The sequence below is a fragment of the Melopsittacus undulatus genome, chromosome 7 (assembly GCF_012275295.1).
Source record: "Melopsittacus undulatus isolate bMelUnd1 chromosome 7, bMelUnd1.mat.Z, whole genome shotgun sequence".
Classification (NCBI taxonomy): Eukaryota; Metazoa; Chordata; class Aves; order Psittaciformes; family Psittaculidae; genus Melopsittacus; species Melopsittacus undulatus.
The window spans coordinates 62,879,547-62,894,182 of NC_047533.1; the positions used below are offsets into that span (position 1 = coordinate 62,879,547).

A 14,636-nucleotide genomic window follows, 5' to 3' on the forward strand; every position below is an offset into this window, starting at 1 on the left:
TCCTTTATTTCCAGTATGGATCCTCCTGTTCAGAACTTTGAAACCCCCCTGGTTTAGGACTGTGCTGACTATCCCAGGCTATTGAGTTACAATGGCATAATGGGGTAGCTCACTGCATGCTTTTCTCATCTCTGGCATATTTCAAGTGAAACAAAGGTATTCTAGTCTAACACGTCGTACTTGCCATTTTACCAATCTAAGAGGGTGTGCAAGAGCAGCTAGAGAAGCTCAGTTGATGAGCAGCAACTTTTTAAACCACAGTATCTGTATCCTAATTTTTGTGCCCAATTATTTTTCTGATGCCACTATGGAGCATGTGTATTTTGGCTCTCCATGCTTTCCTGATGGGTAGTAACATTCCTGAATAGCTTGTGAAGAAAGGCTTGGGATAGAAATTGCGGTTCCAAAAACCTTTTTTTTGACAGTTGGATGGTTATCAGCATTAGCATTTACACATTTGACTGGTTTGAGATTAGCAGGTGAAATTCATAACCCCTCTAGAGTCTCATTCTGATCTTTTGTGTTAATTCACAACTTCTGTGTTAGTAACAAGCAGTTCCACAGCTAAACCCACATGAAAATGGCCCAAGTGAAAGCTGCTGCTAAAGTCCATTGGCAGATCTTACATGATATTGGACTAGGGAAGCTTGTGAGGTGGGGAGGTGTTAAGAGGCAGACAAGGGCCCTGGTTCACCAAGAATCTAGTAGAGTTTGTGGGGAGATTTTAAAAGTGCAGGTGGACATGCCTTTCTATTATGTCATTTTCTTTAAAACATTGCTATTCATATTCTACTTTTAATTGGGAAAAAGGAAAAGTTGGCTGTTAAACATCTTTGAGCACATGGTGAGGCACAAATTGAGACACACAAACTACCAACCAGCTTGAGTTATTTTTGAGATGGCATTGATCAATTCTCCCAAGCTGGTTGAGTCTGCCCCCCTCCTTGTGTTAATTTACTCAAAAGCTTGCATTACTCAGTTTCTACAGTGTGGTAGCTAAAGGCCTGCTTGAAATTCTGCTTTAGTCATTTAATTCTTAGTGATTCAGCATATTAAAGGAGTAGAAATAGTAATACAACTGGGTGTTGCATGTGTTTCCAGGGGAGCTGTTGATTTGTCGGGATTTTTTATTGTTTTTCTTTTAATGGTGCTTTTTTTAACACAAAGGAAAAAACACTTCCTTTGAATGGAGCTCGGTTCCATCAAAGCCATGTTAAGAATCACTCTGCCAGAACCGGAGATAAGAACATAAGAGATGAAATCTAAAGTTAGAGCTGGAATCGCCCCAACAGCCTCTCAGTATCCCCATACTAAGGGCACATCCGTAACTCCCTCCGACAGACCCTGCGCACTGTGTGTAAGCGGGATGATTTACTGCCCCCTTCGCCCTGGCCGTTCAGGTGCGGCTCCGTTGTGCTCTCCCTCCCGCAGGAAGCACACCGCGGCCGCCCCACTGCCCTCCCGCGGCGCCTGCGCTCGGGAAGCGCCGAGCACGGTGCCGGCCGCGGGGCCCCGGGGTCGGGTCACAGGAGGGGAGGCCGCCAGCGCCCCGGTGCGGACCGGCGGCCCAGCCGAGAGTGCCTGGGAGAGGAGGGGAGAGGAGGGGAGAGGTGCGCCTGCCGCCGCTCCGCGGGCTGCCTGCTGCCGTGCCGTAAGGGCTCCAGCCTCGGCAAGGAGACCTGCAGAGCCGAAGGAGGGCTTTGGAAGAGTGGGTGATGCTGTACTTGCGCTGTCTCTTCTCACCTCGTGCCGGCTTCCTTCAGTTCAAACGCAGCAAAAAGGTGTGGTGGGTGTTAAAAGGTAGCTGTGTTTTGGGCTGGTTGAAGGATGAGCTTGGCCCTGCTTAGTAAGATGTAAAAACCGCTTAAATTTGAGCAGGATTTTTATTTCTGCATTCACAAATAGGCCAGTGTCTTAATTATTCTTAACCTTATCACTAGGAAACAAGTATTGGCCTATAATCTAATCTCTGCATTCATGACTTTGTCATCCTCTGCATATTGACACAGCCTTTTCCTTCAGCAGACTTTCTCCCTTTTATGAGAAGTATTTCAAACCCAGGAGCTAGGATTTTGCCTGTCTTAAAGGACAGGTGAGCAAGACCTGAAGAGTTGTCTGGCTTGTGGTTGTGGGCCAAGAACAAAGCACCTCCACTCCAAGTGTCTGCAAGTATAGCTGCCTCAGTCTGCAGTCTGAGGAGGTATAGCCCCTTAGGACAGGGCTGTAAAGGACCTTTAAGGTTTATGTAGTACTTTTTCCCCTCCTAACTATGACAAAATCACATCACTACTTTGATATAAGATGGCCTTACTGGGCCAATAAAAACCCAATGCTTGGTATACAAGGAGCAGCTAATAAGAATAAGAGAGTAGTATTGGAAGCCTCACTGAGAACTGTGTCATTGAGATAATGGAAGCTTTAACGTGGCCTGGAGAAGAGCAATTTGCCAGAGAAGGTCAGTTTGAAAAGTATAGGCAGCCCATTTTGAAAGATTGGACAGAGATACTCCAGGAAGTTTTTGACGACAGTAATTTGTAGATGGGAGAGTTTGGTAAGGGTGGTTGGTTTTTAGAAGCAAATTAAGCTAGAAGCTTTGAGTTAGGTAAGATCAGAGGAAGAATATAAAGTTTAGATGTTCATGTAGTTTAGAAGAATGTCTGGGTCAGGGTGAAGGCAGGGTTGTGCCTTAGCTGTAAAGACAGATGAAAGAAGGGAGGATGAGGCCACAGTTCAGAGGTAACTTTGGGAAGAAAAAGGGCTCCTATGCTTCAAAGGTTTATAAGTTAGATATTTTCTCTTATTACATGATGGTTTGACAATTTCAGTCAGCTGAAATGTTTGAGCTCTCAGGCCAGCAAGTCTTTGCTTGCAACCTGAAACATCTTAATCTATTCAGCATCTTCTGGGGGTTTTGGGGTGGTTTGTGGATGATGGTTGAATTTTGTTCTTGTTTTGTATTTTAGAACTTGGAGTATCTAGCTCTAGGAAAGATGTTGGATCTTATTCTTTTTAGTAATATATAGGCACTGAGAGCACAAAGCAGAACCAAAGACCACGTGTTGGTGACATATCCAACAATGTCAGCAATGGAGTATGGCAGTTTTCGTATTTTTTTATAGTGTGATGAGCTCTCAACATTTTTAATAAGTTGATTAAAAGCTGCAGAAGGGAGGGAAGTAGGTGGGGGTCAGACTTGACCCATCTTCCTTGATTTGCATACCCAAGTGGGCAGCAGAAGTAATGATGTCTGATGTTCTATCACAGCTGTGGGGACTGGTGGGTTGTATGAATCATATAAACCTGATAAGCCCTGAACAGGAGAATTCCTGTCATATTTTCTGCATTACTCTTCTCCACAGAGCGGACTTTCTTTTTTTCACACTAGAAGATCAGAAAGATGTTCCACACTCTTTCTTCCTAATCTCAGTTTGGCTATAGTACCTTCTCCAATACTGAATATTGTTTTCAATTGGAAAGATGCACCAGAGTACCTTCCTCCCCCTCTTCCCAATTGTTCTGCTACTCAGATGATGATTTAAAAAGCCACTTTAAAAAGCTTCTCCCCCCCGGCCCCCCATGGAAATGAAAGCATCCCAGTACCTCTTTCCTGAGTTGATTTGCTACAGCTCATGTAAAGTTTGTGTTTTGTTTCTGATGCCTACTGTTCCTGAGACTTTGTGGTAAAGGCTACCTAACTTAATGGTTATTGAGACAACGAAAGCTTTTTTTTTCATCAGTTGCCATTCAGTACTTTGGAATGAATAAAACCTCCCAAATATAATAAAGATTTTCAAGAAGACCCAACAAACACATTTTAAATCAGTTAGGCCTTGCACAAGTCAACTGTCTTGCTGGACCTCTTCTCTAATAGCCATTTACTTTGATTTTTCCTTTTTTTCCTGTTTGATGGCCTTCACAAGTCTAAGTGGGAAATCCATACCTTCTCTGGGCAGGCAGGGACTACTTACTGTTCAGGCTCCTGTCAGCTTCCATTGACTTGGCTCACACAAAACCCTCCATGTGTAGGAAATCTGCTTTGCTTTTCTCTTCTACCCTTTATTCTTTAATACAAAATTGAGGGTGGTTTTTGTGGGACATATACAAAAGGATAAACAAATGTTGTCTAATATATTATTCCATTGTCGGACCCTCAATTCTTCATACAGTTGCTTTTCTTGGAGGGAAGTATATAGACAGGCAAAGCCCCTGCCCTACAGCTCTTTTATTTTGCTTGTTGGTTGCTCTAGCTGGGGGAAAGAGGTGTGCGACAGCCTGTTGCATGGGGCCGTTACTCCCTCTTCAGGCAAGAGCATGCAACTTTGGTGTGGAGAGCCACCATGACTATGCAGTACTGAGCGCCTCTGGTCTTGAGAAACGCTGCTGGAATCAGCAAGTGTCCTTCAGTGTACAGCAGTACCTCTATCCCAAAATCTACATCGGAGCTAAGAGTAACAAGAAGTCGAATTGTGCGGGTACCTCATGAGTTTTACTTCCATGAAATGGGAACCTTTAGGGCAAGGAGCCAGCATATGAGGAGATGTACAAGTAAGCTGTATGCTTACTGGGAAGAGAATTGTACAAAGGAAGCATGGGTGCAGGTTGGCTGAAAAAGCAATTAAATCCTGTGGCCACATCACCTACAGAATCAGGTGTGTGTTGGTGATAATGGCTTGCCTGGAACAGCTGCCTTAATATACTGCATCGGGATTTGTTAGTGAGCTACCATGTGCTGCTCTTGGAGGCAGAGTGCATGTCCCCACCTGAAAGGTGGATGTAATGAAGCTTTGTAAATGTCTAAGAAAAATCTAAGTCTAGGAAAAAAGACTACAAATTTCCAATGCATACATTTTAGAGGGGTTAAAAATACACTCTTCTGCCTGCTTTGCATCTTTAGCTTTCATCTTTATTTGTTTTGCAAAACCTCCATGGTAGGAAACACATTGGAGGAAAAAGTGAGGGAGCAAAACATCAACCATAGTTTTTGAATAATTAGTGAATGCTACTTCTCATAGGAAGTAGCTCTTAAACCAGTAAGAATTTTAAAATAAGTATTTGGACATTAAAGAATTCTGTGTCTCCAAAGTGTGTTTGCCTGAACAGTCCTACTAGCAAAAAAGCAGAGTGAAATATTTGTATTCTCTAAACTACTCCCATAGAATCAGACATGAACACCATGTTTAGAAAACAGTAAATGCTCATGCTAGTAACTTCACAGCAACATTTAGGTTGGGAGGGTCCGCTCCGGATCATCTCATCCAACCCCTCTGCTCAAACTGGGTCAACTAGAGTGGGTTTTTCAGGCAACCTCTTTGAGCAACCTGTGCCAGTGTTTGACCATCCTGACAGTAAAAAATTGTTTTGTTGTGTTCAGATGAAATTTTCTGGTTTGTTTTGTTTCAGATTTTTTAGTTTGGTTGGTTGAGTTTTCTTTTGATTTGTTTGGGTTTTTTTTAGTTTGTGTTCATTGCCTTATCCTGTCAGTGGGCACTGCTGAGAAGAGTCTGGCTCCTTCAACTTCATTCCGACCCATCAGACATTAGTACAAATGGATAAGATTCCACTGAGCCTTTTCTAGACTACAGTCTCAGTCCTTTCAGCCTCTCCTCATATGATAGATGCTCCATTCCCTTAATCATCTTTGTGGCCCTGTGCTGGACTCTCTCTACTAAGTCCAGCTCTTTCTGGTACCAGGGAGCCCTTGAGTGAGATGCAGCATTCCAGATGCAGCCTGACCAGCACTAAGTAGAGGTGCAGGATCATCTCCCTAAACCTTCTGGCAATAGTCTTCCTAACATTGGCCTTCTTGGCTGTGAGAGTGCATTTCTGGCTTGTGGTCAGCTCGTTATCTACCAGGATTCCAAGGGCCCTCTTGACAAAGCTGCTCTCAAGCTGGTAGGCACCCAGGATGTGTTGGTGCCTGGGGTTGCTCCTCCCTAGATGCAGAACTTGACATTTTCCCTTTTGAACTTACAAGACTGCTCTCCGACCACTTCTCCAGCCCATCAATGTAGTACTTCAGGAGGGTGGCACAACCATCTAGTGTGTCAGCCACTCCCTCCAGTTTTACCCTGTCTGCAAACTTGTTGAGGATGCACTCAGATTTCTTGTGGATGCATTCCCCAGCTTTTTTTCTTGTGTATGAAAATGTAAGCTACTTCCCTCCAGGCATTACCTCTTCTCCTTTCTTCCTACTCGTAAAGTTTTGTGTTGCTCTGTTTGATTTTGCACTATTATTAGTCTACATCTTATGGACAAATAATTTGCATCCTACTGTAAACTACAAACTTGAAAACAAGTGGGTGGCTTTAGTGTTGCTGAAATATAGGGGCTAGAAAAGGTATTTTCATCAAGTAGTGTCAGCAGGGATTGAAGAAGCTAGACTTTATTCCTAGTATCTCAAAAGACAAATAACCTTTTCCTCTGTGCTGTTTGATATAATGGGGAAGTGCCAGTGCAAGAAGATACTCCCTACAGGAGGGGACTGGCCACATGACTTCATGCTCAGCAGACAACGGTGACAGCAGGCTGACTTGCAGCCCAAACCCTTCTGCCTGCCAGTAGGTGAGGGCTGATTGCAGAGGACATGTAGCATGGTGAAGCAGAGCTGAATGCCATGGGAATTCATCACACCAGGCAGGTGAAGTCTGATAGAAGCCTGATCTCCACATACTCCTCCTCTCCCTTACCTTACTGTGTTTCTTTTCCCTGGGAACACAAGATCTCAGCACCACCATGTTTCCTTTTCTTCAGTTGCTCTTCTATCTTGCCCTTCTTTAATCTGTTAAGGTACTACAAAGAAGGCATAGTTGGCATCAGTACTACTCACTTCCACTTCTGTGCCTGCATTCCTCCTGCTGCATTTCTGGTAAGGTGCTGTGTCAGGGGAGATGAGTGTGGCAAATACACAGTCCTAGATGGTAGATGAGCTTGTGGGATCTTGTAGATTCTCGTGGTGCAGAGCAGCCTCAGTATTACTCTAGTGTTTTAACAGAAAACTAGCTAGCTAATTGAGAAACCAGAATTGATTTCCCTGAGGAATTTGCCACCTTACTGGTGCAGCAGACTCTGCCTCTCAACGTACATGTAACAAGGTGTTTAAGAACTTGGACACACTTTCATTTAGCAAACAGCTGTGGCTTAAAATGCTATTGCCTTGCTACTTAAGTAAGCTGCAAGTCTTCATGCTGAAGGAGATGAGGAGGCCAAATGCATTCTGTTTTGCCAGTTTGGGGGTGGAAGTAGTTAGCTTCTCCAGGGGAATGGTAACGTCTTAAACCGTGGCAGGTATTTGATAATGAGCATGTGCCTAAACCTTCAATTAGCCAGGGACTCACAAAATCTTAAATGGAGGTAAAATGACAGAGTGAGTGCTCTGGTTTAACTTTAGCCGTTCTTAGGATGGGGTAAAGATACTGATTTCAGTGCATTTAAATGAAGAATGGAAAATGGTGCAAAAAAGATCAGGATTAGAGCAGATATTTATCCCTCTTTATTTCCACATTTGTAACTGTAATAGCCCTGAGCTAAGTGTTCCAGTCCCCAGTTGACTAAACAAATTCCTCTCATCAGTTCAGAAGTTGCTTAGTATTTTATGTTTTAAAATATTAATATATTTTTCTATACTTAATCTGTACTGGGTAAGATGTTGCTGGCTCAGATTTGGGCAAGAAATTCTGCATTTCAGGTGTCTGTAGACTTCAATCTAATAGTCACAGGCTCAAGTGTTTTTTTTTTTTGGGCAAAATGTGCTTATAGACAAGAGATGTGAAGAGGTGGTATAGTGAGTTACTGACTCAAAAAGTTGTCTGCATTTTGGCAAGATAAGAGTCATGAGACATCCTCAGTAAATCTGAATAAATATCCCACAATATTTGGGTAGCAACAAGACAATGTGGACACTAATCCCTCCCGAGTCCTATACACAATGTATTTCTGGCCTGCAAAATCTAGGATTATGTATCAGCATGGGTTTAAGACTAGCAGCTTTAAGTATTGATTATTTTTCTTTTAATTGAAATTAGGAGCTCTATCGCCTTTCTAAGGTAGTGTGCTATACTAACAGCTGAAAAAAAACCCAAACACCGTGGTTCAAGTATTAACATGGTAAATTTGCATTTCAACTAGAAGCATCTTGTGTTGGAATTGTAAAATGATGATGGCTAATTTGTTTGCTGGGATTTAGACAAGCTTCTGGGAAAACAGTTGCACTTTAGCTAAGAGAAGTAGGATATATTGTACTTCTTGATGCCTCTCCACTCTGAGGCTGCAAGGCTAGTGGAATTCACAAAGATCTCAGTATAGAGTGTTCCTGGTTCACTATGCTCTCTGTTTACAAGCATGGCATTGGCAGCTGAAGAGCTGGGAGAGCACTGCCCGAGCTCTCAAGGGTTGCAAGAGTTCTTGTCTAGGTTGCTGTGATAGTTCGCTGGCTGTGGCCCTTTAATTTTCCTTTCATTTTAAGAAGAAAGAGGTTAAAAACTGAGGAAAGAGAACTTGGTTGTCTTTTATAAAAGCTGAAGCCTCTCTGTCCTTTAGCATCCACTGGTTATGCAACTCCACTTTCCACTCTGTAATTGTTTGTAATCCTTCCCCAGGTAACCATCATCAGATAGTAATGACTTCTGTTCATTGCTTATTGGCCTTTGTGAAACTGGTTGGTGGCCTCAGTCACTAACTTGTCATTGTTTATTATTATTGCAAATCCATCACTTAATGTTACTTGTTTACAGAGCATTTGCAAACATGGGTGATGGTGTCCATGAGTTGTTATCCTATGGATTTGTTCATCCTCTCATGTTTGTTTGCCTCTTAAATGCTTCAGAGCAAAGAGAAGGTTGTAATTAAATCTTGTTTGCAGGATTGATTCATAGTTACTGCAGAGCATGGAAATATTGACATTAATTAAAATAGGAAAAGAGGAGGAGTTTAGGCCATTGAGGATGTGCCTCCAAGAGGTATGCAGAGAAGGTAATTCTGATGAAAACAGTGTGCTTCATATTAGATATTGAAGATAGGTTATAGGAAAAGATTTTCTATGTTCAATAGGAAGTTAATCTAAAGATAGGTCTGCTGCTAATGAGAGCCCATGGAGCCTGGATAGCTCTGCTCTGCATGATCAGGGACACACAGCTGGTCTGACCTGATCATTTTGGTAGCCTGTACATTAAGCAGAGGGGTGGACTAATACCATAGTGTGGTTTGGGGCCCCAAAACTAGTTAGAATAGTCCCATTTTTTCCACTCAGTTCATTAAAAATAACTCAAATTGAGTCTGGAAACAGAGCTCTTTAAAGTTTAAAAGAATAAAGCAAGGGTGTCAGCTGAGTTTTAAGTTTCTGTTTAGCACCTGATTCAAGTATTTGCTACATTACATAAGGATAGTTCAGATGCTAGACACCCTGCAAAGGTTTTAAGATTGTTCCATCATTTATTACTGTGTAAAATCTTATTTACTCGATTTGTTTCATTTTTCTCATGTGTAAGTGAAGAAAATATTTACTTTGTTCAAAAGTGCTTTCTGAGACTGAACTTAATTCATATGTGTAAGTAGGTTTGGTGTTTGGAAGGTGCCATACAATCATTACTTATTAATAGCAGGACTTGCAGAAGCAATGCATTATTTATATTATGTTATCTGTGGAAGAGTTGCAACTATTTTCTTGTGTTTGGACTAGAAATGCTCAAAAATGTGGTCAGCTGACTTCATTCATTTTCGTACTGTACCACCAAACATGTAATGGAAGATTATTCTTTAAATGGTGCCACATTGTTAACCATCTTCCTAAAACCAATGGGTAAAAGAATGTAAAGTTGATGATAGATGTGGCTTTGACTTCAGTGTGATGGCTATATGATGTATTGACTAAGACAATGTGTGGAGCACACAACTAGCCAGGATAGATATGAAGACCCATGTTGTTCCCATATGAAGTATTTCCAAGCTCTTCAAAGCTAGAGTATATAAAGTTTCTCCCTGATAATTCATTCAACCATTGGTATTTCTTTCACTGCAGAATGGGCTTAAAGCTTGGCCCACTGAACTCTTAGGCTAACTGGTGGGATGTCTCTTGAAGTGAAGGTCACCCTCAGAGAGATTTAGTGCTGCTCTATACTTGCAGTCCCCATGGCCCTTTCAAAGAGCTGTGTTCCCTTTGAGTCTTTGCAGCCACCTCAACTACCCTAAAGGGGGTTTCAAATTATGGGGGGAACCACCCCCCCAACATATTGTAAGTTAATGCTGACAATGTCAACATTAATTTATGCCATGCCATGCATGAGGAATAAAGGGTAGAAAGAGTGATGATGCAGAGTGCAGTGTTTCCTACATCCCATTCTCCTAGAGCACCTGAAGAAGGGCTGCCATAGCAGAATGGGATCATAGTGCAGAGCAAGTGCTCTCCCTGCCTGAAATGGCTATTTTGCGGCCTCCTGCACAGATGGGATCATTCAGGTGGACAGAAAGTCACTGCACATGAAGCTGGCTTAGTTCAAAACAACTGCCATTAGGGTATATTTAAAAAATAATTAAGAAGGGTTCATGTACTGCATGAACTGCTAGTCCCAGGCATGTCAAAGTTGAGGTTTGTGAGCAATAGTAAAGAATGCCTCTGATATTGTTTGGTTACCATTGCAATCTCCAACCCAGAATAACCTGGGGAACTGAATGAAAAGCCAGGACTTAAACATTCTAAGGGAATTCTGAGTCTGGTACTCATGATCATGAGTAAGTGTAAGGTTATATATTTTATGTTTTATTTCTGGATTAAAAATAAGTAAATTGATGAAAACGAAGTATTTTAGCTGCATTGTCAGATGATAAACCAGCTGAAGTAAGGAGGAGCTTGGTTTGCCTCAGAGTTTTCAGTGATTCTGAAACTCAGAACTGCACATGCAGGAGAGTGAACCTGAGATTCGCATATATATTATAAAGTTTTATTTTTTTTTTTGCCTGTAAAAAAGATAATTCTGGCTGCAAAATGGTTATAATATTATTTGAAACCATTCTAACTTGAGGTGATAAAGGATGCAAACTGATTATTGAAAAGATTTAGGTTGCAAATCTGCTGGTTTGTGTTTTCGTAGACAGTTGTTTAATTTTAAAAGGTATTTTGAAGTTAGGATGAAAAACTGATGTGATAAAAATAGTGACTCAGGCTGTCAAAAGCAAACAAAAAAAATCATCTAACAGGTATACGTGCATTTTTTTATTGTTGCAACCTCTGACTCATGACTTTGACTATGCATTCTGCTAGGCTCAAAGTTTCCGCACACAAAGAGAGAGCTCCGTGAAATAACCATGCTTCAAACCATTTTACTTCAATTGTAGTAATAGGTTTTAGAGTTTAAATCATTAACAATCTTTATGTGAACTTTTATCCAAATGACTGCAAGTCACAATGAGAGCACTTCTCTTTCATGAAGTACCTTTTGTGCTTTAGTGAGACCAAATCCCTCTTCTATTTTTTTCTACCGACCTTCATGTATGTCTTTGAAGAAAGATGTGTGATTTGTGAAGTAATCAAAGTATGTATCAGTTATTGAAAACTGCTATCCTGGCTTCATAATGCTCACTTGAATTGCTTCAGGATAAAGCTTCATATACCTGCATTACAGCAAGGGGGGGAAACAAAAAGTAAATTTCAAAAGTCCAGATTGCTCTGTGCATTGTGGAAGTATCATGTAGCAGTTAAATCAACCATTAGGGGTGACCTATTCTTGATCTCCTCCTCTCCCCACACTCATACTTCTCGATGAGTTGTGATTTCCATGCTGCTCGCATTCTTTCCACTTTTAAAACCTGTACTAGAAACTGGCAGCCCCTGGTTGTGGAACAGGGTATCCACATGCTCACTTGCCTATCTTCCTTTCTTTCTTACTTTGTATGCTTAATTTGGCACGGAGGGAGTTGTGTGTAATCACCTCCCCCCCATTCTGAAGTTGGGTTGCAATAAGCCCATCCGGCTCCTGTGCTTTGTGAGCACATCCAAGAAATTCCGTGGGAATAGCTTTGCATTGGTACAGGTTTTCTTTTCTGACACACGAAGAGAAAACGTCTTAATTTTTAAATATTTTTTAATTTTTTTAAAGGGTCGATGTTACTGTTTTTCTTTCCCACCAGAAATGAGAGAATCGCAGTGCGAAGACCCCCAGATATCCTCCTCCCTACTTCCCATACACAACCCCTTTATGTCTGTAGAAGAGCGAATCGGAGCGGTGCAGGACCGGGGCAGCGCATCCTCCGCCTGGACCCCGCCGCCGCGCAGCGCTGCGCCGGAGCGGGGGCACCTTCCCCTTTGCTCTGCGTGTGCCTGTGTCTGTGCGTGCCCGCCCGCCCGCCGGGGTGTGTGTGTGTGTGTGTCTGTGTCCGTGTGTCCCTGCCTGCCTCCAGCCGCCCGCGGGCGAGCCGTGAGCGCCGCCGCTGCCCTTTGATCCCGGCGTTAGTGTTAGTTAGGGGCCGGGAGCCGCGCGGGGCGCAGCCCTCGGCACCGCCGCGCCAGCTCTCGCCCCGGCACGGCGCCCGCTCGCCCGCCGGGAACACATCCCCGGCCGCTGAGGGATACTGCGACCGGGGACAAGCCAGGTGCACGACCGGGTTGGGGGGGGTGGGGGGGGGGGGGGGAGAGGAGAGGGGAAAAAAGAGAAAGAGAGAGGGGGAGAGGGAGCCCTTCGCGGTGGCTCCGGGAAAACCGGCTTCAGACCCCGTTCCCCCGGCGAAGAGGGAAAACCCGCCCCGGTTACCAGCTCCCCCGGGGGCCCCGGCTTTGTGCCTGCCTGTGCCCCCCCTTCCCGGTCTTATTTGATCTCCCGTTAAACCACGGAGGAGAATGTGAAAAAAGGGGGAAAATGCCCAGGAGGAAGCAGGAGCAGCCCAAGCGCCTCTCTTCACGTAAGTGCCCCCTCTTTTTGCCATTTTCTCCTTCCTTCTCTCCCCGTCTCCTTCCCCTCTGCAGCCGCCTCCGCCGTTTCGTGCATTAGTTTAGGGTTACAGAGGTGAAACTGACAAAGACACAGCCTGGGTTATTCCTCTTTTAGGTCTGAGCTAAGGCAGCCATGTTGGTGATGAACAGCCTTGTGCCCTTTTAATTTTTCCTCTCTCTCTCCTTTCCCCCCTTCTTTCTTCGCGTCTCTCGCCCTTTCCTCCCTCTCCCTCCCCTTGCCCGTGATTGTGCATTTGCTGAGGGGGGGGCAGGGGGGGCGGTGTGGGTTTCTCTTTGGGGCCGGAGGGAGGGGGTGATCTGTTTTATTGGGGTGGGGAGGGGGTCTAGCACTGGAGGAGAGGGCGGCGAGAGGGGAAGCGGCTGCTGGCGTCTTGTGCGGAACCAGCCGAGAGGTCCGTCCCCGGCTAAAGGTTGCGGCGGCGCTGGGCGGCCCGGGAGAGGGGGGGAGATGGGCAGCGGCCGTGGAGGGGGCTGCCGGCGGCTGGAGCACCCCATACCGACCCCACGGCCACCCCGTTAGGGGGCTGGGGCCGGCGGCGGCGGCGGCGGGGGAGGGGTCGGCGGGGAGGCAGACCGTGGCAGGCGAGGTCCCTGCAGAGCAGGGAGAGGCGGCGGCGGGCTTCGGGCTCCTCCTGGCCGCAGTGAAACGAAGGGTCAGGCGAGACTCAGGCTTCGGCGGCGCTGCCCCAGCCGAGAGCAGCAGAGCACAGGGCTAAAGTGCATCCGATCCGCCGCCTGCGGGCACCCCGTGAGAGCACACATACGCATACACACATCCCCTGACACAGCTCACCCTGCACTGCTCCTCCTCGCTCCCTCCCCCCTCCCTGCCTATTTTCTCCCCTCTTCGCAAAACAGTTAACTTTTCTCCCGCTCGCTCTCCCCCTTCTCCGTGTATTCAGCGCTCGGCGGCTATTGAGAGGGAGGCGGAGGGGAGGGGAAGGAACCTAAAAATACCCTGCCCCTGCCTGGCCTCAGGGTTGGTTTAGGGAGAGCGGGGGGTGGATGGAGGGGTCATTTGTCTGGCTCGGGCACATCTGCTCAGAGCGCGCCCGTAGCCCCTCCGCCAGGGCTAGGGGCAGGGCGGTAGCTGAGCCGCCGGTGGGGGAGCTGGGCTCGGTCACCGGGAGTTCACCGGGGTGGCCCCTGCCCGGGGGCCGCCGCTGCAGGCGGAGCTCCGCCCGTCTCCCCTCCGCTATGCGGGTGAGGGGGCTGGGGCAGCGCTCCCACCGGCACTCGGGCCGGGGTGCGTGTGTGTGTGTGTGCCGGTGCAGGGTGCCGGTGCGGGGGGCGGCACTTGCAGCCCCGCAGACATTGCTCTGCTTTTCCTTTCAGCCGGAGTCAAAGGCTTGAGTTGTGATGGGGCTTGCCTGGGGCGGGGGGGATGGAGGGGGTTTATCCCTCTCCCCTCCTCTCGCTGTTTGCCCCCCCGCAGCCCTTCGGCGGTCCGCCCGCTGGAGCAGCCGAGCTGGCGAGAACGGGGAGGGGGGTGCGGCGGGACCGCGGCGCCCGCCTCTGCAGCGCCCCGGCCCCAGCGCGGCGGGAGGGGGCAGGGGCCAAGCCCGGGCGCGCAGGGCCTTGCGTGGCCGTGGAGGGGCGTTTCGGGGCGGGGGGGAAGCGGCGAACGCAGCCGTTCGGCTTACCGGAGCTCCGCGGCGGGGCGGGCGCTGCGGCCGGGCTCGGCGCTGACCTTGCCCTC

The 14,636-nt window shown here is 46.2% G+C and overlaps 1 protein-coding gene across 1 annotated transcript in view; it reads left to right on the forward strand.

The window, feature by feature from the left end:
* The first annotated feature begins 12,792 nt into the window (after positions 1-12,792).
* The window catches only part of ZNF827 (zinc finger protein 827), a 108,779-nt gene continuing 106,935 nt past the window's right edge, over positions 12,793-14,636 (forward strand). The window contains exon 1 of the mRNA XM_034065020.1: positions 12,793-12,885. Coding sequence (XP_033920911.1) covers positions 12,843-12,885 — 43 coding nt within the window. The 5' untranslated portion in view covers positions 12,793-12,842. The remainder of the gene's footprint in view (positions 12,886-14,636) is intronic.